At 41.2% G+C, this 21,318-nt stretch overlaps 1 protein-coding gene across 2 annotated transcripts in view; it reads left to right on the top strand.

Annotated features, from left to right (window-relative positions):
* Positions 1–1,058: 1,058 nt before the first annotated feature.
* The window catches only part of LOC117761668 (low-density lipoprotein receptor-related protein 1-like), a 100,812-nt gene continuing 80,552 nt past the window's right edge, over positions 1,059–21,318 (top strand). For both annotated transcript variants that reach the window (XM_034585764.1, XM_034585763.1), the window contains exons 1-2: positions 1,059–1,687; positions 19,391–19,513. In XM_034585764.1, coding sequence (XP_034441655.1) covers positions 1,612–1,687; positions 19,391–19,513 — 199 coding nt within the window. In that variant the 5' untranslated portion in view covers positions 1,059–1,611. The remainder of the gene's footprint in view (positions 1,688–19,390; positions 19,514–21,318) is intronic.

The raw sequence follows: 21,318 nt of genomic DNA, 5'->3' as shown, positions 1-21,318 counted from the left end.
TGCTTCAAGTGTTAAGAACTAATAAATCATTAAACTGATCCACCATCACCTACCATGTTACTGGCAAATGGAAAAGTAAATGGGGAGCCAGATGGTTCGACTATCACAAAATGTCTACTGAATTAAGCATTTACCTTTTAATTTAAAATGTTATTGTTAGATTACTTTTAATCACAGGATTTTTTATTTCATTGTAAATCTGTATCACCCCAGTGATATTGTGAGTGTCTTCTTGAGGAGCAATAAATATTGATCTTATTTTGATTAAAATATTTTAGTGTGTTAATATTAATACGTGTTTAAAAAAAATGTATTAGGTATATAATCAAGTCTCATCAGTTATTGCATCAAAAATCTTGCCAGGTTGGCCTTAAAATATTTTTTCTTCTTCTTCATCTCTTAATTCTTCTTCTTCTTCTTCCTCTTGTTGTTGTTGTTGTTCTTCTTCTTCTCTTAATTCTTCTTCTTCTTGTTGTTGTTGTTGTTGTTGTTCTTCTCTTAATTCTTCTTCTTCTTCTTCTTCTTCTTCTTCTTCTTCTTCTTCCTCTTGTTGTTGTTGTTGTTGTTGTTGTTGTTGTTGTTCTTCTCTTAATTCTTGTTGTTGTTGTTGTTGTTGTTGTTGTTCTTCTTCTTCTAAATATATGTATTGTATTATGGGGGGATGGATAGATGTATGGATGAGTGTATGGATTTATGGATGGATGTATGGATGGATAGATAGATGTATGGAGGGGTGGATGGATGGATGAGTGTATGGGTGGATGTATGGATGGATGAATGACTGTATTGATGGAGGGGTGAATGGATGGATGTATGAATGGATGGATGAGTGTATGGGTGGATGTATGGATGGATGAATGACTGTATTGATGGAGGGGTGAATGGATGGATGTATGAATGGATGGATGAGTGTATTGATGGAGGGGTGAATGGATGGATGGATGGATGAAGGGGTGCAGGTCGGGTGTTGGGGAGAGGGGAGAGGGGAGGGCCAGCCGAGCCGCCGCTGCTGCGACGTCACCGCTGACTGACGGAGTGAGTGAGTGACTGGGCTCGGGGCTCCAGGCTCAATCTGCGGCCAGCAGCAGCAGCAGCAGCAGCAGAGGAGGTGTCGGGCAGCAGAGCAGCTCGTTTCATCCACTCCTTCAGTTCCTCCTGCGGGCTTCTTCCTCACCGGGGGCCGGGGAGACACAAAAGACGGGGCAACTGCATGAGCAGAGGCGGGTCAGCTCTCCGTCTTCATCTCGACTGCGAGCCGGGCTAGCTTGATGCTCACTTCAGCCCGCTAGCCTTTGTGTGTGTGAGTGTGTGTGGGTGACAGGGCTGTCAATGCACCCAGGGAGACCCTAAGAAGCACCGCGGGGCTCGGGGGAGAAGAAGCCCCCTTCTCTCTACTTGACAGTCTGCAGAAATCACCCTCCGAGTGCGGGCAGACAGCGGCAGCCGCGGTGCGCACGCAGAGAGCGGATCCCCAGTGAGGAGCATCACCGCCCGGGCACGGTTTTCCACGTCGTCGCCCGTCTGCAACCTCCAGCCTGACAAGCACCAAGGAGGCGATTGATGACACATTTTCTTTCAGGATAAGATTCGGCGTTGCGCACCACGGCCAACATGCTGGCAGCGGGATTGCTCTTCTTGGGATTGTTGCACAGTTTGGAAGTAACCACTCCGGCGGGGGCTCTTGATGGTAAGCAGAGGAAAACCCGAGTGTTGCGTAAAAAAACGCGTAGAAGCCCCACAAGAGTGTGTCCGTGCAGAATGCTCGCAGCAGGGCTTCATTGTGTTCGTGTGGCTGCGCTGCGCTGCGCGGTGAGAATAAGATCAGGAGGAATGAGCGCAGCAACGTGGAGGGATGACACCGAGGCAATTAAAGCGCTCTTTTGTTTCTGTCTCCCGGTGCCACATGTGAAAAATGTGCAATGTCACAGCAGTGATCGCACATTTTCTCTTCTCGATTCACTCTCTCTCACACATTTACACCGACATTCAGCGATTTAGAGGCAGCACAGGCCTTAGTGCCCCCCCCCCCCCCCCTCAAACCACTTGTTTCCAGGTCGATACGTTGGTTTAAATGTGGAGGCAGCACTCACACACACACACACACACAGGATAGTTTTTAATTTCTTCAGTGACAGAGAGGAGGACAAATGTCTGATGTGCAGCTGTGATAGAACTGTTGAGTCTGGTTCAACAGTTTTTTTTTTTTACTGTGTGGCAAACAAACACTGTCATCTTTCCCCGGCTCCAGTGGGCTTGATCTGTGGCTTTTATGTCTTATTTCTGTGCTGCAGTTTAGATTTACGCTGTGGATAATCCATGGACCCATTGCAGTTAGTTTTCCTCATCTCTGAGCTCAGATGTTTAGTGCTGCCGTCAACACGGCCATATATTGTAGCAGTGTGTGTCATTGCTTTGAATCAGTGCAGTGCCTGTTTTAAACTTGTCTGTTCCTTGGCCTGTGTTCTTGCTCTCGAGCTACTTTAGAATTATTCCGTGCCATTAGTCAGCCTTCCTCAAACAGTTCTACAAGATACTGTTTGTCTGCTGAACGCTGTGTGCAGAGGTTTTAATGAACCGAAGTTAGAAAACGTTGTGTTCATCCTACCTGGTTTATCTGCAATGAAGATTTTAGAGTCAGTGTTTTTCATGAAAGGAAACTGAATTTGCTTTCTTACTGTTCACACATGTGGTTATATATATATATATATTTATATATAAGTTTCAGTATGCTTGTTGACTTTGTCTCCTGGACTGTACCGGCTATAGATCGCCTTCGCTCCCAGCAGCAGTCATATTGTGATTTGCAGGCAGGCAGATGAAAACGGTTCAGAAACAGCTCCCCCTACTAACACACACCTTCAGAGCCTAGCTGGAACAACTTCTGGAAACTATTAAGCCTCACAGCGCCACTCACACACTCCGCTGTTTGGTAAGAAAGGAAAAAAGGGTCAAATTTCTTACATTTGTTGCAGGCGAAAAAGAAGAGAATGTGGGTTTATTTTTTTTCAAAGATATAATGCTTCACATTCATCCAGGGAATGTCTGACCTGTGACTGAGTCCATAAGCTTCTCAGAAGAATTCTAAGATGACGTTTACTGAGAAGGTGCACTATTTGCCGTAAAGCTAATCTGGTTTCTAAATTTGACATTTCATTAAAATCGGTGGGACTTAACGCGCACGACTGATTAAAACCACGAGCCACACTTGGTGAGATTCATAGTCGAGCCATAAATGCTTCTCCCTGCCTTTGAAGTCAACTCATTGCACTTGGCAATCCAGAGCTGTGAGCTTCTTAGGGAAGCAGAATCCACATAAATTACCACCTTACTGATAGACTCACAGAGCCCGTACTTACCTGCAGTCCCTCCCTCCTCATCGGTCCACAGCCGAGAAACCCAGCCTCCAAAACAAACAGTCCCTGCCTCGATGTGCTGGTATTGTTTTAGTGAAAATTTCCTTACTTCCTTACTTTGTGCCTTGATTTGATGTGTCAGCTTTGGGCTGTGTACCAGAGGAGACCACCACAGTTCAACCTTACTAAAACATGTACTGTGCTGTATGTTTTGCCACATGGTGAAGATATTCACATTGCAGGAGCTGCAGTTTTTTGATGAAGGTAAAAGGTATCATTACATAGCCCGCCTTTTGTAAATGAAGAATCAAGTTTTAAAGAGTAAAAAAGTAAAAATCATATTCTTCAGCTGTAAGGGAAAACGCTTGTTAGGCACAGACCCCAACAAAAATCACGTTACCATCATTTTTACCTCTGCCAAGGAGGTTATGGTTTCATCTGCCTTTGTTTATTTGTTTGCTAGTTAACAGGATTACTTTCTTTTACTGATTTCTAACAGAATTATTTGTGAGTCTTGATGAAAAAATTCAAATATATTTAGTTACTTGGTGTCGGTAATTTCATGTGGATCCAAATAAAAATCTGGATTTAGTGGATTTAAATGTGGTTTAATTGGGGTCTCTCCTTTCTTCAGCTGCTTTGCAGTAACAAATAGAGCTTGAAACCTCCCGTACTACCACCGATGTGTAGCTGAGAAACGTGATGTGGTCTTAGCTATGAGGCTTGTTTCAATTTAAGGGGGGGGGTTGTTGGGCCTTGGCAGAGGAATGTGTTCTACTGAGTGCAATTCTAGTTCACACTATTTTATTTAAGATAAACTGCAAAAATGACCATTCCCTCTAAAATTGCAACTCATTGCAACATCTGTTAAAATCATCGCAATATGATTTTTTTAGTACATGACAGAGCCTCTAAGGGAAATATCCTGACAATTATTTTATAATGGGCCACACATTCGTCAGTTATACTGAATGTGATATCTACTAGATAACTTTTACAGGGTGCTTGTAACTTACAAACCAACCTTGATGCCAGCCTTAACAGACATTGGTCAATATGTAATTTGTTGCATTTTGTAGGAAGCTATATATAAGAGCTTAATTTCTTTTAACCTCTTATCCCCTTTGATTTTTTTCCGAGCCCTTTGAACCACATGTGCTACTAGTAAAGTTGTTTTCCAACTTGCCTTCAACTTCTTTTTCCAGTTTCTAGACCTCTAAAGATTTTCTCTCACTGTGTCTGTGCTGTAGCCTGTCCCCGGGCCACTAACAAACCCCCAAGTTTAATTGGGTCTAAACTGCTGCTTTGTTTCCCGGAGGGTACCTCCACGAACAGTCTCAAATTGTTCAGAAAGTGCTGCTAATTGGGGGACTGGTGGAAAAGGCCCTAATGAAAGTACTCGCATTGTTTCACTCCATAAAAGTGATGTCATTGAAAAAAAGATCACAAGTCCTCGGAAATGGTGATTTTACCTCAGGCTGGAGCAAACACCTTCCATAGAAAAAAGAAATGGAGACGTGGGCTTGAGATCTGGTCAGTATAAGCAGCTGGAAGCATTTCAACAAAAATCATTTCTATATTTTTGTGCAGGGATCTACTTATTTATTTTTAAGTCAGCCTTCTGTACCTCAAATACCTACTTCTGCATTTTATGTTCTCTTATGCTTCCTCCCTTAAACTTTTAACTTCTTCATTGAAACCACATCCTTCTTACTGAGAGCAGCACAGGTTCCTTCTTTGTTAATTAAGTCACCATCCAGTCATTCTCTCCTCCTGACAGTTTTCCCACGTGGTCGTCTGTGCTGGAACATTTGGTGGTGAGGTCTTAGAACTGGCCCAGCAGTATGGCTCTTTTTGTGGTGATACCAACATCACAATGGCCAAAAGGTCACCACTGTGTCTTTATTTTACAGCTGAGGGCAATGTGGAAAACAAAGTACATTTGTTAGGTCCTGGTCTGCTGCTGACCTTATGTCCCCCAAGCAACATGTAGGAAAACAGTTAATGTCAATAGCAGATGAAGAGTATATTTAACTCCGCTATAAATATGTGGTTTGAGAGCAGTTCTTTAGTTGCTGGCTGCTTAAATACCTGAAATGACTGAAACCAGACATGGCCACCTCACTGAGCAGAAAAAAAAAACATCCAGTACTTTTGTCAACAGCTTTTCTAGAGTAAAGACAACTTGATGATGGATGTTGTTGAGCATTAATAATGAAATTCTGTACTCACAAAGTGTAACTTTAGATAACACGACTGACAGTGCAGCATCCACATACCCGATGTGAAATATTAGTCCATGGTCCCAGTGAGACACTAAGGTTAAACATAATTTCCTTTTTCTGGAAAACCTTACAACAACATAAACTGCTCCCCATATTTCTTTTTTAAACAAAAAAGAAAGTATTTTAAGCTTCAAAGATATATTCTGTTTGTAAAATACCATTATTTGCTACATTTTCAGACATGAACTCCTTAAAATGTCCAGAAAACTGGGTCCAGAAATTTTCCGGAGTTTGTATTTTCACAAATAAAGAAAACAGCAGGAGATTGTCAGATGTACGTACAACAATAGGAAATGTCTTGAACATTCAGGCAGGGGTTCTGCCTGGGTAGAGCATACAGGAGAGGCAGATAGAGGCAGGTCACAACCTATAACACAACCTGCTGCTTCTTTTATCTGGAGATAATTGCATTGTTCCAGTTTCACATCAGTTGCATGTTAGAAACGTCATCAACATGCCCACCAGCTTCATATTGAATGGACAGGTACAAGAGTGGTATCAGTGTTCTCGTCTAACTCTCAGGAAGAGGGCAAATAATTGTGTTAGGAAAAAACTTTTCCTAACTCCACTTCTCCACTCTATCTTGAATCTTCAAGAGACATTAACAATGCTGAGATAAGAGACTTTTTTCATAATTGCCTGAAAACACGGTAGAAGTCTTTCAAAAGCTGACATCTATTTTAGCCAAAGTGCACTTATGTCTATGTGAGCGAGCTTGTCAGAACAGCCCCTGACCCACTTTGGTGTTGTGGCACATTGATGGAGATACGCTATCTAGATGGGGCTATTTAAGGGAGGGAGGATTGAACAGTCTCAGGAGGCCCTCAGAAAGAATATGAGCAGAAACCTTCAGAGGGAATCATGAACACACTCATAAATATTCACAATACATTAGCCAGTAACTTATAACACTGTCTGAAGGTAAGCATATACAAATGCTAAGCCCTCTCTGCCACGAGTCTTTGATTTGTAGCTTAGACCAAATGCTGAGGTGGAGGCTGCCTTGGCTGGAAATTAACTTATTCTTAGTCTTATTAACTTGTTCTTTATTTTCGTGGGTCAAAGTGACAGAAATCCTTCCTGCATGATGACCAAAGGTTTAACATTACTCATGGAGGGGGAAAGCCAATTTCCACTCCTTTTTTTTTTTTACACAGTGGTGCCTAGTAACAAATGTTTTGAAAACAGAGCCATGCACAATCTTTGGAATGAGAGCAATGATGGGTAAGAGAGAGCAGACAGTTGAGTTTGAAGATATGGATGAGTGAGCAGTGTTTGGAAAGTGGTGATAAGATGCAGACAGCTCACCCGATTGATTGAATTCTTACTAAAAGTCACATAAAGGTGATTTACAATGTGTGACGATAGAAACACATCTATTGGGTCATATTATGCTCTGTTGTTTATGTCGTTGTCTCGTCAACAACACTTTGTTCCTCCACATGGAACAGATGCAGGCAGGGTATTTGTACTAAAGGGGTAATTCAGAAAAACCGACAGATGGAGCGTCTTTTGCCGTTAGAGTTTTACAGTATATGTTTTGTTTAGATTTTCATCCATTTTCATACTGTAGGCCAATATATTTTTTTCCATTTGTAACTATATTTCTATGTACTTTGTATATAATATGCTTTATTGAAGAATTGCACAGAGGTTCTGTTCAACATAAAAGGAGAACAATTATTTAATAGAAGTATCTATTTATTTGTCAAATATTTTTCAAAATGTGATAATAAATAGGTAATTTTTATTGGGTCAATTATTCATTGATTTGTCTTTCACAGATTTGACAGAAAATGTGCTATTTCATGATATGCATTGTTATCTGGGTATGAAATTGCCTATATACTATCTACTACTTATATTGGGCTATACATTGAAAATTAGCTGCAGTGTAAATTGACTAACAGTTGTCTATTTACACATCGAGCAGATGCAGAGTGACATTCGTATTCATTTAGAGTGATATTAATGGCCACCTGAAGAATTTAGCACAGTGTGCATGTAAAGTTTTATAAAAAATCCCTGTCGGAGAGGTGAGAATGAACCACAACAGTAAATTTGTGTGGCAGAAAGTGAAACAATGAGCTGTAAGTCATTGTAAGGCTGCAGACTCATGTGATTGTTCTCTGTGGGTTCCTCGGTTTGATTGACCTCTTCACATACAAGACACGTGATCCATTGTCAATATTAGAATAAAGGTCATCTTCATCGTCAGCAGCTTTAAATCTGTCCAGAGTAGCTGCTTTGGTTAGAAATATGGAAGTGTGAAGAAATCCATTACTTTGGTTTTATTATCATAGCTCTATCTATCTAAATGTGAATAAAACTTGAATAGTGAATCTGTATATTTCCTTTGATATATCGTTCACAGAGGAAACAGCCAGCATTTCACTTTTACAGCAGCAACTACTATTATCAGTCTGGGAATTATCTATTTAAGACATCGTACTCCCCAGATAATGCAGCTGATAAATTTGTGTTTGTATGAGTAAGGGTGTGTGCGAGAAAGAGAAAGTAAGCTGCACTTTATGTCTCTTATGAAACTACACGAGTGTTGAAGCTGCTACTTAGAACAGCAGTCCTTCACCATGCACTGGCCATGGTGGTCGGGGGATCAGAGCTGAGGAGGAGGATGGTGCCTCGCTCAGACCTGGTACTGACATCCATCTTCTGTGATCCCATCCCAAGTGGACAACTCTAAGTGCATCACTTCACACCTGGCATTAGAATGTGTCTCCACATGTGACCACTTGTGATCCAATCTCACGTCCCTGCTCTTTATGGGAACACACACGTACGCCACTACTTATCATTAAGGCCAAATGATGTTATTAGCCAGTCTGACTTTGCATACAGGTCGTGTGTGTGTGTGTGTGTGTGTGTGTGTGTGTGTGTGTGTGTGTGTGTGTGTGTGTGTGTGTGTGTGTGTGTGTGTGTGTGTGTGTGTGTGTGTGTGTGTGTGTGTGTGTGTGTGTGTGTGTGTGTGTGTGTGTGTGTGTGTGTGTGCACTGATCATTGTGAGAGGGATAGAGAGAGAGCAGGGACAGTGGGTGGCCAGTAAATCAATGCTTTGTGTGCAGCTCATACAAGATACTCATTTGAAATAGTTTAAAAAGAAATAGAAAATCAATATGTGGCAGTCAATGTTGATATTGTGGGGTTGGCTACAAACAAATCAATGTATGAGAAACACTGAGAAGTGTAAAGATATTTACAGTTCCTTATGAAACTGTAGCAGGTCAGAGGATGTCATCTGAGGAGCGGGTCCCCCGGTCGCTTCTGTGTTCACACTGCTTAAGGAATGGGGCCACATGCGTCCCAGATTGCCTCCTCATGTGGTCCAAGTGGTCAGATCTTTAATGAATCTTCACACTAGAGTTAATTTTCTGTCCAAACTTGACGGAGCCTGATGTTTCCCCCCCCCGTTACATGCATGTGGAGCATAAAAGTGAAGTAGATAGTGCAGCCAGCACGACTGAACCCGAATTGCAGTTTGTCCGAACCCAGCCAGGTCCAGATGGGTTTGGGTCGGGTGTCCACACTTTAGTTAGTAGGATCGCCTAAGACTGATGTTAATACCAGGTCTGAACGGGGCCAAACCCTCTGGATGACACACAGGACAATATGCTCTCATTCAGCCTGTTTGAGCATTCATACCAACCCAATAGTCATAATTATAAACCTGCACTGCCACGTTTACACAGGGCTCGAGTTAGCAGCTTCAGATCTCTACACAGCACTGCTATATTCAAAGGTTGTGCAACTTTATTGCATTTCTTTAATTTAGATAATAAACCTAACTCTGTTCTGGATTTAAGTAACAGGGATCCATGTTCACTCATTCATGCTGAAGCCAGGCTGAAGCAAGGCAGTGTCAGGGTCTGGTCGTCACACCGACAACAAACAGGATTTAAACTCTGTGTCACACTGTGTCAGCGTGAAAGGACTGTTGTGCAGAAAGCAAGTTGTGACCCTCATTTGTCAGGTTGCTATTACGTGTTGCACAATGGAGGCCGTGTGACCTATTGTTGCTGCGTATGATTGAATCCATTTCCATGAATTTATTCAGATGAGTAATGTACTGGATTAAGACCAAACATCATTCGCCTGTTGCAAACATTGTTGAGTCCAAATTCTAGCTAGTCTAAATTCTAAGATTGTTTCCAATCTTTGTTGCTCCATCATATGAAATATTGTTTATTTTCAGCATCAGTCCACCCAGCAGAGACATTCATTGACATCCAAGTTTTTTTTAAGCTGACATCCTTTTAGTTTTTTCAGGGACAAAAGTGTTATGGAGGAGATTTGCACCCATTGTGGTTTCATTTGGAATCAATTCCCTGTAGAAAATTGAAGCAAACAAACAGACCTCATTCTTCCCGGCAGTACTTCCTGATAAAGTACAGTATGTACTGTATATAACCTTCACAATTCCACTCTCCTAGTCCCCGCAAATTCATCTTGGCTGTTTTCAGACTTTGAAACCAGGGTCATTATTCATGCAAGGACGTTGGTGTAGATTTATTTGCAAACTTATAATCCTTTACACAAAGTACCCAACCCTAACCTTAACATAAGCCCTAGCTGTAACACTAATCCCTCAAGCAGGCATTCTCCCTTCACTCCGGAGCAAAAGTCTCCTCGCATGGCCTTTAGTGGACCCAAAGTCCCTATTTCTGCCTTCAGCCTGAGCAAAAACAACTCAAATGAGAGATGTTTGTGGGCCAGTACTTGAAAAACATTTACAGGTGATATCACATTCATATAACCCGTATGAATCATTTTCAGGCATTTAGTGTGGAGGATTCCCCACAATGTGTGTAGGCAGCTTAATGCGTATTGTGTAGTTCTGGGAAGAGAACTTTCACTATTATTAGCCTACACACACTAAAACTAAATGTACTAGTCATCAACATTATTTGTCGTAATTTGTAGAATAGAGATTGTGTGGATGTTTACCTGGATGTTAAATTAGCTGAACTGATGATTTGGGGAAATGCTTATTTTCTCTCTGGCAGAGTCGGATGAGAGGATTGATTCCTGTTCATAGCTGTTAGTTATATATAAGGCTACAGCGAACCACTGCTTAGCTTAGCACACAGACTGGAAACGGGGGGTAACTGTTATCAAACAGTAACAAAGCCCAAATACAAGCTTGTCCAATGATCACGTTTTGCTACAGGAATTTATGTTTTCTCCCGTCGGATTTATTTAGTGGTTGTTTTTTTGTTTGTTATAAGAAATATGAAGAAATTTCAGTACTGAAAAACTACAGGACGGATTACCATGACACTTGGTGGAAGCATAGATCAGAGGAAGAACCCAATAGATTTTGGTGCAGATCTGGACCAGGGGGTCAGATTCAGGATTTTTGTTTTTGTTGTGAGATCGTGAGGCATTTTTCAACACTTTCTTTGATTTCATAATAATTCATGGATCTTGAGGAAATAAAATCAGGGATGTTTAAGGGAACTGATATTTATGAGTTTGTGCAATTAGGTTCAGATCCAAATAAAAATTCGGATCTAGTGAATGTTGGGCCTTGGCGGAGGTATGTACGCTACTGAGTACCGTAGTTGTTTGTATACTTTTTTATACTTTTGTATACAAAAAAAAGTTTGGTTTCACACTACATTTTTTGTACATATTACATAAAATGTTAAATATTAAGTAAAAGGTGGTAATTGGCAAGCTTGCAGGTTTTGTGAACTGTAGAAATAAAGAGCCAGGCTCCCTGTTTCCCTTTGTCTTTGTGGCTGTATTCAACCTTCCTTATGTTCAACAGACAATGGTATTGATCCTCTCATCTTCCTTTCTACCAGAAAGTGAATAGGCCTATTTTCCTAAATGGCAATTCATCAAATTTAACTGAAAGTACCCTGAACTGTCTCTGAGACTTATTTGAAAAATGTTGTGCAACATATCTTTAATGGCAAAAAACGTCAGATTCAGAGTTACAGTCTAAACATTATGTACAAAATCAGTGATCTGGATTTACGGCGTCATTTATCAAACGTCTTGTTCAACATCACAAAATCAATAATTTTGTCTTATCTTTAGGCGCCAATTGCAGTTAAAGGTGCTACGGTTGCTTCAGCTCATGGTTGGTAAACATGAAAAACTATTCTAGCGATTCTATTCTGGTTTCATTGAACCCGTGCGTCACACTGAGACTTGGAACTTGTACTGGTCTTATGAAAAGGCACTGAAGAATTTCATATAATCTTCTTTAATACGTTTCCCTCAGCAGCATGCTAAGAAGGCTTAATTGTCATTTTCCTCCCTGTGCAGCTATGTACAGCGTGCGCTCTGGTGGTGGTGTGGCAGAGGGATTTGTCTAAACTGACTAACTTAATAATAGTGGATCACACCTTGTGTTTTTTTTTTTTTCTTGCTTTGTTTTCTTTTCTTGCTTCATCCCCCTCAGCGGCTGAATTTCGATTGATTTTTTTATTTGGAAGTGAAGGAGGTCATAGCCTCCCCTCTCCGAGCTCTACAACACTGAGTCTTGTACAAATAGCAGTCATGGTTGATTACCACTCCGGGGTTGAGACCTGGTGAGATCTCAGCCAGACATCCAAATAGCTCTTAATTAAGTTCACATCTGATTACTCTGCCCTGCTTTGGAGGTTCTCCCTCTCAATACCGCAGAGCCTCGTGTGGAGTGTGACCTGTGAAATCCAAACAAGCGCAGGCGAGACTGTGTTGTCCTGCATGAAGGAGTTTCATTTTACTTGGCAGCAATCTCTAGACATGAGCACATTCCTCATGTTAATTTAGTTTATGCATAACACCCACTTATGCAGACTTACAAATGCAGACGCTTTCTTAGAAACTGACAAAATGTCTCCTAAAAATAAGACTGACTCACGCATTTGTCCAGAAAGGTGAACCCTGGAGCGCCTGTAGGGACAGAAACACCCTCTGACCTTCATTCACTGTAGACAAGTGTGATGAAAACATGAATATGTTTTGTCATGTCTCTGTGAATATGTCAAGATTCTGTTTGAATCTTTGTTTTCTTATATCACCTCTCATTCACTGGTGGATACATTTCAACAGCTCCTTCAAACTCTGCCAGAAAGTTTTATTTAAAAGAGGCACAGCTGGGGATGTTTTTTCTCAGTTTTTTTTAATATGACAAATTGGAAAACTCCCCCTCCTTCTTCTCTCCTCTCACTCTCTTCCATTACAAAATCCTGCTGTGGAGGAGGATGAGGAGGTGGCAGACCACAGCCAGCACAGCCGATGAAGACTCTCTCCTCATTTTTAGCCCCCCCCCAAATTTAAGTGTAGAGGTCAGGAGAATTGACCCCTGCCCCTCTCTCTTTCTTCTTTACTGCCCTGTCTTGCTAATATGTCTTCCCATTTCCCTTTTAGCTTTTGTGGCTATTTGATGTCTCATTACTTGCTTGGTCTCGTGTCATCTAAATCTAAGAGGCTGATGATAGGAAAATATTCCTAATATAAAAATGTATTTCTCGCTTTAGATTTTTCATAAACGCCTCGACGTGTTTATCATTGATGTTCTGCTAGTCGAGTCAGTTGAACTGGTTGTGTTTCATTAGTATCCCTGTCTGTGGCTCTCAGTTAAGATAGTGTGTATCAAGGTTTGTGTCAATGTCAAGTTTAATTCTATACAATTTTATCTTGTCCTCATATAAACCTCCCTCTTCGGAAAATTTGAAAACATAATGAACCGTTGTCACTTCCAGCAGCGAAGCACATGCGTGATAGCAGGACCATCGTCTCCCCTTGAGAAACTGATGGTGTGTTTTATGAGTGCGAGTACATGCAATCTTCAGTAGACTAAACACGATGTTTCTTTTGTTTCCCCAGCAGACATTGCAATAGTCTCTCTGAGCATTTTGCATAATTCACTGTGCACTTACTTCAGCCAACACACCCACCTGTTGCTGTTGTGTGGGCCTGCCAACTTTGTCTCAATAGCTCTGGATGAATCAGCAGCGGTTACAATGCTGCAGAAGCTGGAGAGGATGCACCTCCTCAGATCAGAGCGGACGTAGCCGGAGGAAGTTTTCTCGGTCTGTGTGTAGTAGAGGAAAGAAGCTGCTTTCATGTGTGCATACACAAAATACATTTGTATGACAATGTTTATTGTTGTATTTCTCCTCCTCCGTACTTCTTGGTCTCTAATAGTCATGCTGATACATGCAAGGTGTGCCTATGAGTGACTTAAGTTTAGTATATTTAAGGGGAAATCTCACTGGAAAAGAAAATAATGTAATATCCACGTAATATGTGTTCTGCGTAAACACACTCAGCTAGACTTCTTTGCTCAGCTAGCTTAGAAAACCTGGACCAAGAGAAGGTAAAGTCTGTCTGTTTGTTGATTTGTCCACCACTTTGGTCCAGACTGAAACATTTATGCCCCATCAGGATGAACTGTAATACCATTTGTGACCCTCTGACTTTTCATAGATCACCAACATCACTGGGAAACTTTGGTTTGTCATCCACTTTATTTTCTGAAACCATAACTTTCTTTTGTGTTTTTTATTAGCTCCAGCTAACATACTAGCATGCTAAACTAAGATGGTGAACATGGTGAACACCAGTTAGCATCATAGACTGTATATAAAGATGCTTCTCCACTTCAACCCACTGTCTAAATATTCATCCCAAAATAATCCAGATATGAAAGCTGCCATCGTTTCGGCCACACTTTGGCTTCACTTTTGAGGAGCTGTCTTGTCGTCCATCTCTATGTTCAGTCTATGATAGCATAATCCCTTTTAGCATGTTAGCATGCTGATAGTAGCTTTTAGCTCAAAGCATCATTGCATCAAAGTGCCAGCTGCTAGCATGATTGTTGACATTTAGTCTTGTTATACCGGGCCTGACTGATGGTTTGCAGATATGATCACTAAAGGGAAGTTCTAGTCTCTGATGGGCATCTTTTGTTATGTCTGGGCAGTTTGTAAGTTACAGATTAGGAGAACTAACAGGCACAGACTGTACGTCTCTCTGTGCGATACCTTATGCAGACGGCTTTGCCGACTGGTTTCCATACTGCACTGGTTTCCATACTGCACAGGCCTCCTCTCAGCACCACTGTTGTTGAGTGGTGCGTGATGTGGCGGTAGTCTCAGTGTCTGCTGCAGCTTTGTAGTGCCCTGGTTGATCTTTGAGGGCAGACGTCCAACTTATTTATAGCCCTGGTGTGGGTGTTGGAGGAAATGGGGCTGTGGCTGGGGACGAGGCGTGTGTTTGCCTTAGGAGACGACTCGTCCTCCCAACCAGACTGAGCTCATCCAGGAGCTAGGGCTAGAGGGGCAGTGGATTTGCAACGGGGCACAAATGGCGATGACCCAAAGCGTTTTCATGCAGCCTCCACTTGGGTAAACACACAGGCAGCTCATTGATAGCATGTGCGACATTCCTCCATCCCATCACAGTGTCCCAGCCCAGCTCAGTTTGCTCTCAGATCCTCAGGCCTCCACCCAGCTGTGAGGGCCCGGCCCCACCTTTTGAGTTGACGTACGCACACAGCTCTCCATTTGTTCTCATTGCTCCAGGTCATCTAGTTCCTACTCTGTTATGTCATCCTGTGCCGTATCCATCTGTTTACCCCCTTTTCTTTCTTTCTTTCAACCTCTTTCTCACTGTATCGTTTCCTTTACAAACAAAAGACAATTACGTAAGAGACCAGTAGCACTTTGCAGCAGAACAAAAGACCTCCACAGCCAAAAGTACGTTTTGCTCAAGCAGTTGTCATTGCCTTTATTAAAAACCTGGATGTTATGTTTTAAACCAGATAAATAGACCACCTGCAATATTTCAAAACAAAGTGATAAGCTAACCTCTCACAGGCAAGTTTATCTGTTCAAGATCTTTGACCAAAAAGTAGTTGTGCTGCTACATTAGGTTTGCCTAAAGAGCAAAATAGGTTTTGGATATTATATATATTTTAGATCTAGTTAAAATTATTTTATCTGAGTAAATTGTTGGTTACCATAAACCACTATCGTCTTTTATCATTTTTATTTTCAGGATCTGCCATTCACTCATTTAACCTTCAGTATAACATTAATGTCAGTTAGAACAGGGGAGTCTCTGGTGGAGGATTGTAAAATCATGCAACGGAATATGAATAAGTCATTTCTAAAACCATAGATTTTGTGTCTGAACTGCAAAGTCCACTAACAAACTTTCTAGAACACAGTTTTGTTATGCAGGTGTCGACAACAGAGAAGAAACTTATTGATTGGACAGTCCATGTGTGCAAATAGACTCAAGGGTGATCCAGGGGTAGTGCCGTCACCACCGGACAATGAGGAACGAAGGATGTTTCTCATTTCTTTCCAAATGGGTTTCCTCCATTCCTCCTTCCTCGCTTCTTTTCCTCATGTCTCTGCTCATGTCTCCAGACAAAAAGATGTGAGGGAAGGATGTAAGTCAGAGAAATGTGGAGGCAATTAAGGGAGCTGAGATGCACCCATACTCTGTAACTTGCCTCCCTGACCACCACTGTGGTTTGTGCGTCCTGTAATTCAGTTTTATTCATTTGCCATGTAGAAATCAGACAAAGGACAAAAAACAATGGAAAATGGTGTACAGGTCGTGCAAAAGGGACCAAAAGGAGATGCCTATAATATAAAACAGTATTCACAAAGTTAAACATAAATGCATTCATGCTCTTTACTGCTGTATACTTTTTACAGTATATATACAAGTCTTGTTGTGATTGGATGACATGAGACTGACTCTAATGACAGGTTTGAGCACAGTCTTTGTCTCCACTCCCTCTGCTTCCCTCTACTAGCTGGCTGACGTGGTGCTGGTACAGTAGCCCTTACTGTTGCATGCTCACTAACCTCCTGACCTCCTTCTTCCTGCTCCCTGATATGTGATATGTTCCTGTCAGGAGCATCTTGCAGTTGAGTCTGAGGCAGATGTGCACTCCTCCCACAGCCATTATTGGAGGAAGAGTTAACAGCATGTTGAGTCAGAGCACGTCAGCATCTGAACAACCGAGAGACAACAGACAGATGCGCCAAGACTCGCGGCCGACTGCGGCTGGTGTTTATACCTCCAAACAAACAAACAAATAAATGCGAGCACGCACCAAAGACGAATGATGAAGAGCAAAGAGGAAACGCTCTAACACAAACCGGGTTCCACTTCATGAATAATTCAAAAGCTTGTAACTCCTGCGAAAACGATGCCCCTATGCACACACACATACACACACAGTATACACACACAGTATACACACACACACCGATTGCAGCGGAGGAGGATAAGTGGAGAATGTGTGAAAGTGCACAGCAATATGTCAGCTTGAATTCATGGTATTTAGGTTGAGCTCCATTTCAAGATTCCCTTCACCACTGGAGTTGCAGGCCAGCTTCAAATGTAAATACACTCATCCTGTTTATCCTGCTTCATCCCATCATCCAGCCCTGTTCTGTCCCATTGCTTCCTCCTGTTATATGCCCACTTGGTCTAGAGGTTACAATAACATCTTAATCTCCAATCGGGGCCTTGTATTCTGACTGTAAAAGACTAACTGTACACGAGAGGTTTTGACACAGTCTGCGTGTGACACTTTGTAAAATAACATTAAAAATGGAAATGATCAGACGTGTCAGAAGGCCGAGGTCAGTGGAATGATTCAGGGAGGTGAAGCTTTTGCCAATAACCACTGATAATTAATGTAATAACAGTGATGGAAGTGGAGTTTGTATAGAAAGACATTTTGTGTAAAAGAAACATGAGGCAAAGAGAGAACATGAACTCAGTTAATATAAAAACATAACTTCAATAATATATATTATATTCAGACATTTAACAATACCTTTTATTATAAATTCCAGTTATAATTTGGGATTTTCACTGTAATGTCCACATTCTTGTAATGTTCAGCTAAATATTGTATTAACCTCCCTATTTAACCAGATGTTATTTTTCTATAACTTGCCTGAGAGCTAAAGTGCTTTTGTAATAATCTGTGTTGGGCGGTAAAAATACAGAGCAACATGTTGCACTGTATTTTAGGCTCACTGGAGGTAGACTGTGGGTTTAAGCTGCCATTGGACTCGTATTTCAGACGGCATTCTTCTCCCTCGTTGCTTCCAGCCTCTTACCATTTTCAATATGTCCTTCGCTACGGAAAAGGGCAACCTCCGAGTTAGCTGAAAATGACACAGTACTGTGGAGGTTTGGATGTGTGAGACTCGTCATTCCAGTCACGAGTACTGTAAAAACTCACTGTAACAATTGATCAGGTTGATTAACAGGACTACAAACATCTGCATGCACCTTTCCCTTTCACCTCATGCAGTGAAAATCTCGAGTTGCTCAAATTGGGTTGGTAAAACCGATTCGAGCTCGTTAGTTAGTAAGTATAGTTGTCCAAATTCGATTTTAAGTAGCCCAGTTAGGGGCGGATAAAGAGGCAGGGCCGGGGGGCACTGGTCCCAGGTGAAATCTGGCCCCTGAAGTGCCCCTGTCCTGTCAATTAGAAAAAAATAGTCCCTTACTAACAAAACTAACAATACATATGACAATTTGTTAATAATTTTTATTTTCTTAGCTTTTTTGAAGTACACAATGGAATATGGAACAACTGTCCAATGATGTATGACTCAAAGCTGAAGGAATGACTTGGATGTGAACCTTAGTCAGGAATTGTGAATGAATGTTGAACATATATTTGGCCATTTTGTGTAAATTATGGGACCTTTATGGCCCCCGATTAAGAAAAATCTGAGATCCGCCACTGAGCCCAGTTGAACAGAAAACACTTCCTCCCAACCTTAGTCTGACTTTGAGTTAAACCGCAAGAAATACAATTAATAATCACAAACTCCTGGAAAGTACTATCCTATGTAATGGTGCTATTACTTCTTCAGCTGATGATGAATAAAAAGCCTCAGTAATTTACTCTGTATTGATTAACATGTAATATCATTGAATGCCAAGTGATTGTTTATGAAACCAGGACATTGTGAACAGTGACAGTGTCGTCTATGTCTAATTATCATTCATACTTACTTTTCTATACCTGCTGAATAGGATTTGGGGATTTCCACTTGACTTTGTAAAACCTTAAGTACCAAGTGGACAATAAACTACTCAAGTAAATTCTGAACATACCAAGATTATACATTTTTCATCATTATTTTTCCTCCTGATGAAAAATGTTACGTAAAACTAGTCACCACTCAGCAGTAAGTTGTTGTGTCCAACTGTGCTCACAGAGAGCCTCCCCTGAATGACTCAGCCTTGTTGCTTGTGTGTGTGTTTATGTGCGGGTCTGAGGGGACTTGAGTTTGTGGGTTTGAATACTCATTTGGCTGTGGATGGAGTGAGCAGTTTTTTTCCCCTCTCTGGAAGGCTAGATTGAAGGGAAAGTGAACGATAGGGGGGCAGCTCACTAAACAAGATGGTCTTCTATATCTTCCAGACGTATTGCATCACTGCAAAATGGCCTGGGAACACTGACCTGGATATTTAGGTGCAGAAAGTTTATGCCAAGCCTTTCCAGCCCTGCATGAGTGTGTGTGTGTGTTTTCGTTTTTGTGTATCCATCTCTTTCCTCTCCATCTTGTAGCCACTTTCCAGAACGTAATTAGGGCCATTGAGGGACACTATTGACTCAGAACACAACAGACCCTGCTTACTAATGAGACCTCAGGACTAAAGATCTCTAACACAAAAGGGGCTGTTTTCTTTTTCCAGAAATCTTTTCATTAATTAAATTTTGTCTTTGTCTCTTTTCAGCCCCAAAGACCTGCAGCCCAAAGCAATTTGTGTGTAAAGACGGGGTGACGTGCATCTCGAAGGGATGGCGCTGCGATCGGGAGAAAGACTGCCCAGACGGCTCTGACGAGGAGCCTGATGTCTGTAAGTCTCTCCGAGTTGAAACGCTCCAGTGTATTGTATCCAGATGCTGACTGTTTGTACGATTCTGCTACATCTGTCTCCACAACAGAATAACGTTTGGCCTCCATTCAGGGTAGATAAGTGAAGCCTGGAGAGAAAGGCTTGTCAGTTTATGTGGATTTAAATGTCTGGATATGTGCATCATATAATCTGATAGTAGAGCCAGACCGATATATATCCTTTGGCTGATAAATGCCCATATGTAAACTTTTATTATACAGAACAAACAATGCAGAAAAGATATGCATTTACGTTTACCTGTTAACTAAAAAAATCTATTATATTTGTTTTTATTTGTGTTTTCAGATAAGACTTTTAATACCAAAGAAAATTGAAGAGCCACATCTAGCCCCAACGTTACAATAACAAAGAATAAAATAACGATATGAAAAATAAGTGAAGTATTAAAATATCAAGTGTAATGAGTAGATAGAGCGGAGGACCATTGCCTATATATTACATATAATAATATATATATATCTATAAAGTCATTTATAATAAAAATTGATGGTTAAACTGTAAAATATCAATATCTATCATATAATATATTATATTATATATAAATATATATAATATAATATAATCGGTATCAACCCCCCAGAAATCTGTCAGGCTCTAATGTAAAGCATGCCTAGAAGGGTGTGTTTTTTTCACTTCATGTTTTGGATTGTTTTTTTACAATCGAGTCCGTGAATTCAGAGGAACACAAGCACTTGCTGCTTCTCTCTTGTGATATTATACAGGAAGTGTTAAAGGCAGGTTAGGATATGAAACTATTTTGAAAATGTGTATAAATTTAAACATTAGCCTTTGATTATATTCATCACAATAAATGCAAACTATAGTTAGTAACAGCTTCTGTTAATCTGCAGAAGATACTCTATATATCAATGTGTGACGTATATAGATTGATTTGACTTGAACAATATTCAACAGGTGCAGATCTTCGAAACTGCCTCAGGGATCAGAAACCTACTGTGGTTTCACTTTTTTTTAGCAATCTCAAGGGTATGCTAATAAGTTAGCGTAGCGTTTGATCCCTGCAAACAGTTTCTGAAAGCAGTCTTCGACTAACAGACTGAGACTGATGGGCTATTAGATTTATTTGGCTAACCACAGCCGTGCCGGAGACAACAACGGGATGTTTTATCTGCGAGCGAGAGGGGTCATTTGGCTTCGAACTGTGCTGTCATGCCCAATTAGGAGATTTACAAAGTTTGTCTTTCTTTGATAGATGTGATTTCCTTGTGCATTCAGAGACACTGAGGATGCAGTCGCGAGACAAAACCAATCCGAAAGTAGAACTGAAAATAAAACCAAGAAGACAGCTGTCGCAGTTTTAAAGTCCTCATTAGAGTTAAGATGCTTTCAGGCTGAATCCCTCGGAAGTGAATAAAGCAGCAGTGTGTGTTTGGTCGGCCTCGTAGACTGAAACACCTGTTGTGTGTGTGTGTGTGTGTGTGTGTGTGTGTGTGTGTGTGTGTGTGTGTGTGTGTGTGTGTGTGTGTGTGTGTGTGTGTGTGTGTGTGTGTGTGTGTGTGTGTGTGTGTGTGTGTGTGTGTGTGTGTGTGTGTGAGGCCAGGGTAGAGTGCTATAGCTGCAGTCTAGACATAGAGACTGTATGAGTGCAGGTCTGGAAGCCATTAGAGACTCGCCCCAGAGCAATGGAGAAACCTGCTGTTTTTCACAACCTGCTCTTTCCCCTCTTCTCATCTGCGGGATGGCCTCCTTCCGTGTCTGTATCTGGAACGGAAACAACGTGCCTC

Source organism: Hippoglossus hippoglossus, chromosome 5, assembly GCF_009819705.1.
Source record: "Hippoglossus hippoglossus isolate fHipHip1 chromosome 5, fHipHip1.pri, whole genome shotgun sequence".
NCBI lineage: Eukaryota > Metazoa > Chordata > Actinopteri > Pleuronectiformes > Pleuronectidae > Hippoglossus > Hippoglossus hippoglossus.
Note: the sequence above shows the minus strand (reverse complement) of the source record. Positions and strands in the feature narration are given on the sequence as shown.